The sequence below is a fragment of the Zingiber officinale genome, chromosome 5A, assembly GCF_018446385.1.
Source record: "Zingiber officinale cultivar Zhangliang chromosome 5A, Zo_v1.1, whole genome shotgun sequence".
NCBI classification, from domain to species: Eukaryota; Viridiplantae; Streptophyta; class Magnoliopsida; order Zingiberales; family Zingiberaceae; genus Zingiber; species Zingiber officinale.
The window spans coordinates 111,257,617-111,268,971 of record NC_055994.1 but is presented as its reverse complement, the minus strand read 5'-3'; the positions used below and the strand labels follow the sequence as shown (position 1 = coordinate 111,268,971).

At 35.1% G+C, this 11,355-nt stretch overlaps 1 protein-coding gene across 2 annotated transcripts; it reads right to left on the bottom strand.

Annotated features, from left to right (window-relative positions):
* Positions 1-778: 778 nt before the first annotated feature.
* On the bottom strand, positions 779-6,509 carry LOC121981386 (formin-like protein 18). 2 transcript variants are annotated; one of them, XM_042533873.1, is made up of 5 exons: positions 6,118-6,509; positions 4,863-4,972; positions 4,402-4,773; positions 3,615-4,317; positions 779-1,321 (listed from the first exon to the last, which is right to left on the bottom strand). In XM_042533873.1, exons 1-5 carry the CDS (start codon positions 6,344-6,346, stop codon positions 1,230-1,232), a joined length of 1,506 nt encoding a protein of 501 aa, XP_042389807.1. In that variant the 5' UTR covers positions 6,347-6,509; the 3' UTR covers positions 779-1,229. The 2 variants fall into 2 exon arrangements, with proteins under 2 accessions (XP_042389807.1, XP_042389808.1); XM_042533874.1 differs by lacking the exon at positions 6,118-6,509 and adding an exon at positions 5,656-6,111.
* Positions 6,510-11,355: the final 4,846 nt, after the last annotated feature.

The following is an 11,355-nucleotide window of genomic DNA, read 5'->3' as shown; positions in this document are numbered from 1 at the left end:
TTTGTATAATCATAAAATACCTCTAAAATTTAAAAAAAAAATTATATAAAACGACAATTAGACCTACTATGTTATATGACACTAAATGTTGAACCTAACTCAAACATATAAACAAAAAAAATGAGTGTTACAAAAATAAGAATGTTAAGGTGGATGAGTAGAGATACGAGAATGTTCAAAATAAAAAAAAAATGAAAATATTAGAAAAAATTAAAATTATATCCATTAAGAAAAAACTCTAAGGAACATATTTAACATGACACGAACATATACTTAGACGGTTAATAAATATTTTAATTAGACGATATAAAACTATGATAAATACGTATATCAAACAAGAAAAATCAAAAAATACTTAATTAACAATAATAAAATAAAATTTATTTAAATATAAATGATATAATTGATAATTAACCTAATAACGTAAAATGATTCATATAACTGATCACATTAGTCGGATAAGATTTTCTTTCTTTTTTTTTTTTTTTTTTTTTTGTTATTTTATTGATGAACTTGTATGCTTTAGAAGTTTGGAAAACCAACTGTGACCTACAAATTTCATAATTATGAACTTGAACTGTTGTTGAGTTGCATTCTTGCGTACCTGATACTGATGTTGAACTTCTGCGGGATCGACTCCAGAACAATGCTTGAAACCAAGAACATCATCATCATAATAACTAATATACAGCATGCACGGTGGGCCGCAGAACAGTTTGGATATATGAAAATGATTTCCCTGACATATTTGGTTGCTCGTGCTGTAGCAGAGGGTTGATTTCAAAATTATCATATGTTATAAATCTCTGCCCGATTCACAATTCCTCAGCTCAGAAATAAGTCAAATAGAGATACTTTACAGGTTGGTAAGTAAAAAAAAAAAAACAGAGCTCATTCTCACATCAATAGCCTAAAACTGCTCCAGCCCTTTGGAGGAGCACTTCCCTTGGTAAGAAAAAAGGCAAGCCACCTTTGCAGCTATAACCCCGTGTTACACAGACAGTTTGATTCATATATATTTATATCTATATACAGTTTTAGATTAAGCAGGTCCCATCAAATCCTTCCTGAGACTTGCTGTTAGAGAGGGGCCTTCGCACTGCAAGCTCCGATAACAATACCGCCGAACAACCACAACTATGTTTCATCTTAAATCCCAACATGGTTAGTGCTCCAAATACATGTAGATGAATTATATTTGGTGAAACTCCCGGTAGTCCTTGAAAGATTCAATATGGTGTCCCACAAACAAATTGGACTATGAGAAATCCCAGCAGCCCAGCCAGGTTTGTCTCCCAGATTATTTGGTCTGCAATTTTTGCTAAAAAGAAGAAACAAGATCAGCGACTGCAGGCATGAATATTATTAAATTATATAGAGAAGTGAAAAAGGGAAAGGTTAACCACTGGCTTATTATCTTGTCAATATTCACAATTGTCACATCCTGACCCGTTGTTAATCGTGAGTTTTATTTTGACATTTTCCCAACAATAGCACTGTGCAAGAAGTAGAAATTTTCTTGACTGATTCCCAACTTTTCTTTGCAATATAATTGGTTTAGATTATTTTTTGACAATTGAATCCACACCATATAAATCTAACCATCTGTCACTTCAAGGTCTTGAATTTCATCTGTGTAAATCTGATCTCTCAGCATTTCTAAGCTGAAACCTATTGATATAAGCTTCATACATTGAACTATAATGCAACAAAGCCCCATGTTTCTTACCAGAAGGGAAACAGCTACCTAAAGATGTGATGTAGGGGAGAAAATTTCTAGAGAAAAGATAGGAAGTTGGGCATCTGTCCTTAATATTGAGCTTATATATTCTCGTAATCTTCTTAATATAAGGAAGACGCGAGAGCAGATCCTCTGGACCGCAAAAAGCGGTCCAGGGGATGGTCCCTTTGCATGCATTGGTGGGGATGAATGACCCCCACCTATTTTATAAATGGGGGTCATCCATTCCACCAATACATGCAAAGGGGTCATCCCCTTGACCGCAAAAAGCGGTTCAGAGGATCCGGTCCCGGAAGACACGGCCCAACAAAAAAAAAAAGTAAAAACCTTAAAATATTTTAAAATCTGTAAATTGAGAAATTGTCGACCTGATATTAATAAGGCAAAAAAAAGGGCAGCCCGGTGCACGAAGCTCCCGTCATGCGGGGTCCCGGGAAAAGATCCATTGTACGCAGCCTTATCCTGCTTTTTGCAAGAGGTTGTTTCCAGGATTCGAACCCGTGACCCTTTGGTCACATGGCAACACTTTACCTGATATTAAGAAGGCATTAACAGAAGAGAGAGAGAGAGAGAGAGAGAGAGAGAGATTAAAGAAAGATATTATGGTAGAATGAAACAACAACCAAATCTTATAATGATAGAAAGAAAAAGTATGAGAATTGAGTTTCAAAGCTTGAGAATTGAGATGAGACTAAGAGCGGATTTGGATAAGGGATGAGAGGGGAGTTGCATATATAGAAAAAATTTGCGATTTTTTGAATTTTTAAAGGTATTTTAATATTTTTATTGTCAAATTGCAATATGTCCTTATGATTTTTTTAAAAAATGTTTATAGGGTTGTTTTAGTCATTTGGAGCAGTTAAAATATGAATTTTGTGGGATAATCCAGCAGGTCCATTCTCAGATGGTGCTCAGCTTGGCTCGTGGGCTAATACCATGCAGCCACAAAATGGGCCAGGCCGTTGGCAGCACAAGCTTTATATGGGTGGAACATGAGTTTTATAAAATGTACATCGCCTTTTTGTTATAGCCAACATGCTCAAAAAGATTTGAGGGCATCTAAAGAAACTGAGCTCCTAGATAAGAGAGGTAGGAAGGAATTTTAATTAGTTTACATAACCAGGAGTATGTGTAACATATAAATGTGTCACATTGAAAATTAATGAAGCTGAACCTTTTTCATTTACAGTTTTCCCTTTATATGGATTGCACATGTAATAAATCACCATGACTATATATCCATCCAGCTATTAATTGTCGAAACACAGTATATAACTAACCTTCTTATATGACTTTAGATCATCTGGAAGCATGCCTTTATTATCTATAATTAATGAGCAGATAACAAGTCTCAAACAACCATAATGATCAAGTTATTTGGGTTTAGACACACTAGAATTAAAATAAGCTTATAATGTATGCAAACTAAAGTAGCAGCAGGAGAAAAACAATGACAAATTACACAAGTACTTGAAACTTAAGAATAACAAATAGCAATCTATCACATTCCCGCATCCCTTTACAGTGAAGGTTTTAATGCAAAGAGACTATAGAATTGAATCGTAGATTAACATTCAATATGTTAGAAAGATGAACAAGAAATTGAAAATGCAAATGTTTGATAAAGATCATGGAATACAGTAAATATATCAAAACATGGAATACAATAAATGCATAGAAAAGAAGAAACTGAATAAGAAAACAATATTCATTTTTCCTAATTAATTTCAAATATGTTAGATTTCAACCATTTAATTGAATGATTTAGATTCACTATTTAGAACAATTCATGTTTAGAATCAATATGGAAACAAATCTGTAATGCCTCTTTCCAACAAAAACACTGAGTAAATAATTATAAGAAATAACTTACATCCAGAAGACAGTGATATAAATGATGACAAAGGAGCTGCAAGCAATCCCTCACCACCTCCACTACCTGGGATTGAACTGGAAGCATGGCTAACTGGAGCTAGTGAGGGTTCTCGAGCCACTTTGGGATTAGGCTTCATCACTTCATGGCTTGAGGGAGCAGCCAAATTTGGTGAGTGTTCTGAATAAATAGGAGGAAAGTTTGGTGGTTCAGTACTTGGTGAAGGTACAGGTACATTTACAGCATGAAACTGTGGCTGGTGTGACTTGATACCAACATTAGGGGCTGGTGGATAAGCCCCTGGACTATGTGATGGCAAAGTATGACTGTAGAAACATGGAGGCTGTCCATAGTGATTATTCAACAGAGCAGGAGCAGATGCTGGCGCCGGTGAGGAAATAGATATTAATGAAGGAGGTTCAGCAGATACAATGCCATCAGATGGAGAAGGAGATGGACTGGGGGGTAGCGATGAGATTGAGTTCTCAAGGTATGATGATAACTGCACTTGCTTCACTTTTCCAAAAACAGAGTTATTAAGGCCAAGATTGTTGGAATCCGGCCCTGTGATGAACTGAGCTAGTTGCCTCATTCTATCTGGTAAAAGATTGCCACTCCCAATATCTGATAGAACAGAAGCCTCAATGGTAACTGGTGATTCCACTGTGGAACCATCACTATTCATAAGCTTTACATATGCATTCTGCACATACAGAAAATGTTAGTGTTTTAATAGATAAGAATAAGCGCAACATCAAAAACATATTGATTGTATCAGGATGAGCACCTCATTAGAAGTCAAATTCAATCCAAATTTAAGTTCAGCCTTCAAACTGTCCATGTTCTTCAAAATTTCTTCAATGCTGTTATTTAATTTGAAGTCAAACAGGGTTTGTGCTATTTCCCAAATTGAAGCTGACTGTGAAGGCACCACAGTGATCCCTCCAGGAAACTTCAAAAGCTCAAAAGATGATGGATCGCCAAAAAATGATGATGTCCAAGTTATATTAATTTGCTTAAGAACCAGATCTATCAAAGTAGATCTCAAAATACTGAGTGCTGCAGAGTTTATTGAGGCATTTTTTGGTTCGGGAAGAAAACCAAAGGTTACATATGTAGAGTTTTCTGGAGTTAAGGGATGCATGGAAATAATTGAAACCTGTTCAGATGACCCAATTGATGTTAAAAAAAATAACAAGAAAATTGAGGACAACAGACACAGATAATAGAAACAAAATGAAGATGAACCTTTGTGTTTGGAATACCAATTTCTTCAAAAATTTCATACTCTAATCTTGCAGCAGCAGTAACAAGTGCTGAAATTGGTTTTTGCAAAATGAAACTCGCCTGTATTTCAGCTGAAAAATAATCAAGGAAAGCATATTATTCAATACTCAATATCTTGACCTTCCTCCATCTTTATGTAATTAAAAAACAAATGATGCAGGGTCAAATAACAGTAGAAGGTTTTGAATAACAAAAAAACGCAGACTATAAGGTTATGTATGAACAAGCACCACCTCTCAAACTATGAATCATCTACATACTCGTATTAATCAATTCTCAAAAGTATAACCAGGCCAAGTTACTTTGAGTTAAAGCTAGTGTATATCTAGGTACCGTCTGAACCTGATTATGTTTAGGTACTAGGCTCAAATTAAGGCTTATGCTATCTAAATTTTGAATACAGGTAACTAAATACCTTAGGGAGCGTTTGGTTTGTTTGCATTTGCATTTTCATTTTCATTTTCATTTTCATTTTCAAAAAACCGTATTTTTTAGTTTTTTGGAAAATGACTTTTCCACATTTTCCATTTTCTTAGAAAATGCTCTCTCTTTTTCTAGAAAACAAACATGGAAAATGCAAACCAAACGTATTTTCCATTTTCTCAGAAAATGAAAAAAGAAAACAACATGGAAAATACACATCAAACGCTCTCTTAGATTTCAGGAATGACTAATATCATTTTTAAGCATCAAAATTTGTAGTCAGCCTATCGAAGCCACATTATTCATAATGCATACAGACAGGAAATCTTACAAATAGCATTGTCTTCTCCCATTTGATGCCAAATTACAAAACCACCTACGAGGTACATCAAGAAAGATCTAAGATGAACCCTTTAGTGATTAAGGATAACATGTCTTCTCCCATTTAAGCATCCAATTGGCACCAGATATTTTTTCCATTTCCCGCTGCAGTGATTAAGGATAACATGTCTATTTGCAAACTGAACCCCTTACATGTCACCTAGAGTTTATTGAAGTGGCGACGCAGAAATATACAGTGCAAAACCTAAAAAAGAGATACTTTTGCCACAATATAATAGATTTCACCTTATCTGCAGCAGAAGACCCCCAAAATTCGAAGGCCTAAATCCAACTGAAACCTCAAAAAAGGATCAATAGAGCACGAACACGTATCCCACCAACAAAACCATAACATTCAAACTCCGATTCACCGACCCGTAGTCAACAAACAAAATCAGGAAACGAAGCTCACCGTGAACGCTTCCGGAGTCATCTGAAACGAAACCAGATCGATGGGCGCGAAAAAGAGGCAGCCAGAAGACGGCGGAGAGCAGCACTGCAGCACTGAGGACAAGAACGAGGAGGCATCTGGCGGAGAGGGCACGGCAGATCCAAGCAGTGCCTCTCCATCCGGAAGCGGCGGCGGCGGCGTCGGACCCTAGATCGGGGACCTCGACGCGGACTTCCTCGGGCTTCCCCATTTAGAGGGCATCGGAAGAAACCAACTCGATCGGAGGAGAGCGATTGGTCGGGCGGCAGTAGCAGCGAGCAGAAGAAAAGAGCGGAAGAAGGCGGCGAAAGGAGCAGAAGGAGCACCCAACAGAAGGAGCCCAGTTCCTCTCACGGTCTGTGGGGGAAGAGGCGTGCTCCTGACTTTAACATATTACTAAAAATAAGATTTATACATTAAAATAATTGAAATTTAACAAATAATGATAAATATTTATTTTTATTTAGTTTTATATTTTTATTCGTGTGTTCGAGAAAAAGAAAAAGTCCAAATCAGAAATCACAGTATCCTTGATGGTTGGCAGGAAAGTGATTAATTTAATATTTATTTATTCGTTTTTAAAAAAAAAATCTATCGATAAATATATAAACGGTCCAAACTTAAAGCTTAAGCTTTAGTTATTCGACCCTTCCAGCTCCGTGAGTTTGACAAAACTCCACTCTCACCGATGCGGAAGAAAAGTAAATGGCACCTTCCCAAGCACAGGACAGCTTCTTTAATAGCTTTAGATCTAAGTATTATTCTTGTCAAATTTTGGTGAAAAAATAATTATTGTTTTATGCGTTAATTTCGTAATTGATACTTTACAGTTGTTGAATTCTTAAAAAAAAATCCGCATCTCACTTTCAAAATTTCTAATACCCCTGCCATCCGCGCATTATCTTTTTCTAAACAGCTTTTTACCAGGGGCGACTAAAAATTTTTTTTAGTCTCATCCTTATTTTATATTAGGCCATATCATTTATAATAATTTTATTTCAATTATATAACCTATTAAATTATTAAAAATTTTAATTAAATCTAAATTTTCTCTTAGGTGCGGCTTCATCTCCCTATAGGTAATGCTTTATCTACCCGTTGTTGTCGCCTTCCTTATCCCTCCTCGCATGCGTCTAGCTATGACTTGACTAGTATAACCGTAACAAACCTTCTCCTTATTAGCACGCTATATCTGTGGGACATTGACACTGTCACAGCCGCAGTCGCGACCCTGCTGTCACTATCTTCCTTCCTAACCACCACATCATCGCATTCATTACTTTTCCTGTTGATAATTTTATCAGCGTTACTCTCCCTGTCACAAGTGACGCCAACTCCGCCCTGTCATCACGACTCGGTTGCAATCATCATTGCCGGAACACTAATGTCGACGATCAACCCCAGGTAATTTGAAATCTTTGCAACGCCCCTACTTTTTATTGAAGTCAAGTTTCCAAAATATTCCAATCATATATCATAATTTTAAAATTATCAAATCACTTATCCACTTCTCATTTTACTCTCATCCTCAAATCAATTTGACAAGAAAAACAAATCATCCTACTTTTTTTTTCCCAATAAAATCGATTTTATTCTATTTGAAAAATATATCAATAGATTTTAGCCAAAATCGATTGATAGACTTAGAGACCTTGAAATGACATAAAATCAGTTCTCATATATTCGTCTAGTTCTCCTGATTGTAACAATGTTATCCAACATCAATTTGACACAATATATTGAGAGTAGTAATTTTTTAAATATGAATATGTCTGAAAAATTAATTTGTATTTAAAAAAATCATTGTTCTCAATATATTCGGTCATATTGATGTTTAATAGCATTTTTGCAATCAGGAGAACTAGAAGAACACATAAAAATTGATTCCATATCATTTCGAGGTCTCTAGGTCCATCAGCCAGTTTCAGTCGAAATCGACTACTAGACTTAGAGATCTCGAAATGATATGAAACCAGTTTTATATGTTCCTTTAGTTCTCTTGATTGTAATAATACTATCAAACATCAATTTAACCAAATATATTGAGAATAATAATTCTTTAAACATAAATATATCTGAAAAATTAATTTGTATTCAAAAAATCACTGTTCTTAATATATTAGATCAAATTGATGTTTGAGGGTATATATATAATAATAAGAACAAGAAGAACTCATAGGATCTGATTTAACTTCATTCCGATCTCTATAGGTCCATCAACCGATTTTGACCAAATGAACATATATTGATTTTATTTATGTTCATTTGGCCATAGTTTAAAAAAAAAATCACTATTATTTGATAGTATTTTTACAATCATGAGAACTAGACGAACGCATAGGAACATATTTTATATCATTTCGAGATCTCTAAGTTCATTAGCTAGTTTTGACTGAAATCGGTGATAAATTTTTTAAATACACAGAAAGAAATTAATTCAACTGAAAATAAAATAAAATCAGTCCACTATTTTTTTATTTTTGATAGAATTGATTTGAGGACAAGAATAAAATAGGAAGTGGATAAGTAATTTAATAATTTTAAATTATAATATTTAATTTAGGTATTTTAAAAATTTATCTACTAAATTTGATAAAAAGTTATTTTCTAAAACATTGAGCCACAATTCAAAGAAAAGTAAAAAAATTTGATTCGGATGTCTATGAATATTTTTTTTTCCGTCAGCCCTCTTTTCTCTCCCATTTACTCAAATTGAATTAAACTGAACCGATTAAAATTTTAAAAAAACTTAATTATATTATCAAAAGACTTTCGTATAAAGGCTGTTGACAACTCAATTTTTTTTAAAAAAAATCATTAAATACAGAATGATCCTCTAAAATTTATCCATTTTATTTTTTTTTTATTTTTTTATTTTTAATAAAAAAATAATAAAACGGTAAAAAAAATATAAAATATTTTTATTTTTTAATATCTAATTATAAAAAATAAAAAAGTGAAATAAAGTTAATAAAAAAATAAAATAAAAAAACTTGCTTGCTTTGGTTCGTCTGCTCTCGACCCGTCCGAGGAAGATTTGTCCCAAGTTACTTTTAGTGCCTTCTTTTCTTCTTGATCTTGTCTTCATTTGGGCATCCGTGTTTGAAGTGCCCCTTTTAATTACAGTCGTAGCATGTGATGTTTGTCTTTAAGTTGTTGGATGCAGACTTGGACATCTTCTTCATGTCGTGTTTGGTGAAGCTTTTCTTGCGTCTAGTGAACATTATCCTTACCATATTAACCAGTTGCTCTTCTTCATCTAATTCTGATTTAGGTTCAATTTTAGGTTCAGGTTTAACTCCCTTCGAACTACCTGCAAGAAATACAATTCTTTTCTCAACTTTTGGGTAGTTAGTTTATTCGTACAGTTCCAATTCACAAAATAGTTCATTTAACTTTAATTTTGAGAGGTTCCTAGAAACCTTATAGGCATCTATGATCGATACCCATAGTGAGTTTCAAGGAAACGAGTTCAAAACGTACCTAATGACATCTCGATTCTTGAGTTGATGTCCGATCATGTGCAGGCCATTGAGGATATCCTTGATCCTCGCGTGAAGTTGGCTTGCGGTTTCTCCATCCTATATTCTAATATTAAATAAAGAATTTAATAATATATCACACTTCATTACCCTTGAGTTGATAGTTCCTTTGTGTAATTCAATGAGCTTGTCCCATAGCCCCTTTGCATTCTCATGTGGGTCAACTTGGTTGAGTTCTTCTTTTGTGAATCTACATTGGATCGCATTTAACACTTTTGAATCGATCTAGACTTTCTTCTTATCTTTTGGACTCTATCTTTCAGGATCAAGTGGTACTTTTTTTGCTTCGTCTACTGGCGCTTAGTACCCTCATCGGATAGTGAATCATTGCTCGATGTTCATCTTCAAGTAAACTTTCATCCTTTTCTTTTAGTACGGAAGATCATTTCCATTGAAGAGAGGAGGACGAGTGGTGTTTAATCCCTCAAGTTGGGCCATTGATTACTGAAATAGAAAACTAAAAAGAGGTATCAAGATTTAATCTTGGATTAGTAATGCTTGAGAGAAAAATACGTTGATGACTCGAGTGGTATTGTATCAATTTCGAGTAAAAATCGAACGAGAAAGAATTATTTGAAGAGGTAAACTTGAACAATTCAAATAAGGTACGCAAAATTGAAATTCGAAAAGAAATAGAACAACTCTCTTGGCTTGATTGGTGGTTGCACCAATTCAGAGCAGAACCTGCTCTGATACCACTTGTTGGATTGAGACACACGTGACAGAGGGTGAATCTCGTGATTTTGAAAAAAAAAATTGCTTTTTGAAATAAGTACACAGTGGAAAGAAAACACAAAAGCGAAAGTAAGTAAAAGACACGATTCGGTTTTACTTGGTTCGAACTCTTCGGCGACTCATACTCCAAGACCCAGGTCTCGTGGACCTATCGACAGATAATCCATTAAAACACCTCTTCCGAAACTACTGGAAGAGTGAATTGAGTACAAGGAAAAGAATAGGACAAGTGTAACATGCTACACTTTCCTATGGTAATAATTAAGTACAGAATCTTAAATTCATTACCCAACACTTTCGAAGATTATCAAATTAAGCTCGATGTTGGATGGCTCCTCAGGAGTAGTTGGGCACAGCAGCGTCGTAGTAGAGTAACAACAGGAAGCCAGAGTAGTCGGAAAGTCAATCGGACGCGTAGAAGCTCGTATGGAAGTTATGTTTTGAAGTTTGGACTGATGTCTACTGTCCCCTCAACCAGGACATGTCTGCATTTAGTCACTCTCCTTCAGTGATTTACCTTCACTTTCTGTGTGTCAAGTTACCTCCTTGACGTCAATTTGACCCACCAGGTCTTCCTACCAAAATCACAAATCTGGACTTCTCCACTCGGGAATCGTACATCCCGATCTCTAGTCAAAATTGCACATCCGGACTTCACCACTCGGGGATCGAATATCCCGACTTGACTTTCTGTCTAGTGGCAGATCCTCTTGACCTGTCAACTTAGTCAACCGTACACACTCAGTAATAAGGTTAGATTACGATAATACTTAACTTAACTCACTTGTCATTTATCAAAATCTGAGTTAGACATTTAGTACAAATTACACCAACAGTTTGTTCACGAACATTTGGTTCATTTACAACACTAGAAGAGAGAGGTTCAACAGGTGGAGGCTCAGTAGGGGTTGGATGGTGAATAACTAGTGGTATGAGACACGAG

What these genes read in the sequence shown, in the direction of transcription:
- LOC121981386 (XM_042533873.1), bottom strand. Translation starts at nt 6,346, where the DNA reads ATGGGGAAGCCCGAGGAAGTCCGCGTCGAGGTCCCCGATCTAGGGTCC. An exon ending in TGACTCCGGAAGCGTTCACG is followed by an intron (nt 4,973 to 6,117) that starts GTGAGCTTCGTT and finishes ATTATTTTTCAG; the next exon opens with CTGAAATACAGGCGAGTTTC. An exon ending in TGAATTTGACTTCTAATGAG is followed by an intron (nt 4,318 to 4,401) that starts GTGCTCATCCTG and finishes CTGTATGTGCAG; the next exon opens with AATGCATATGTAAAGCTTAT.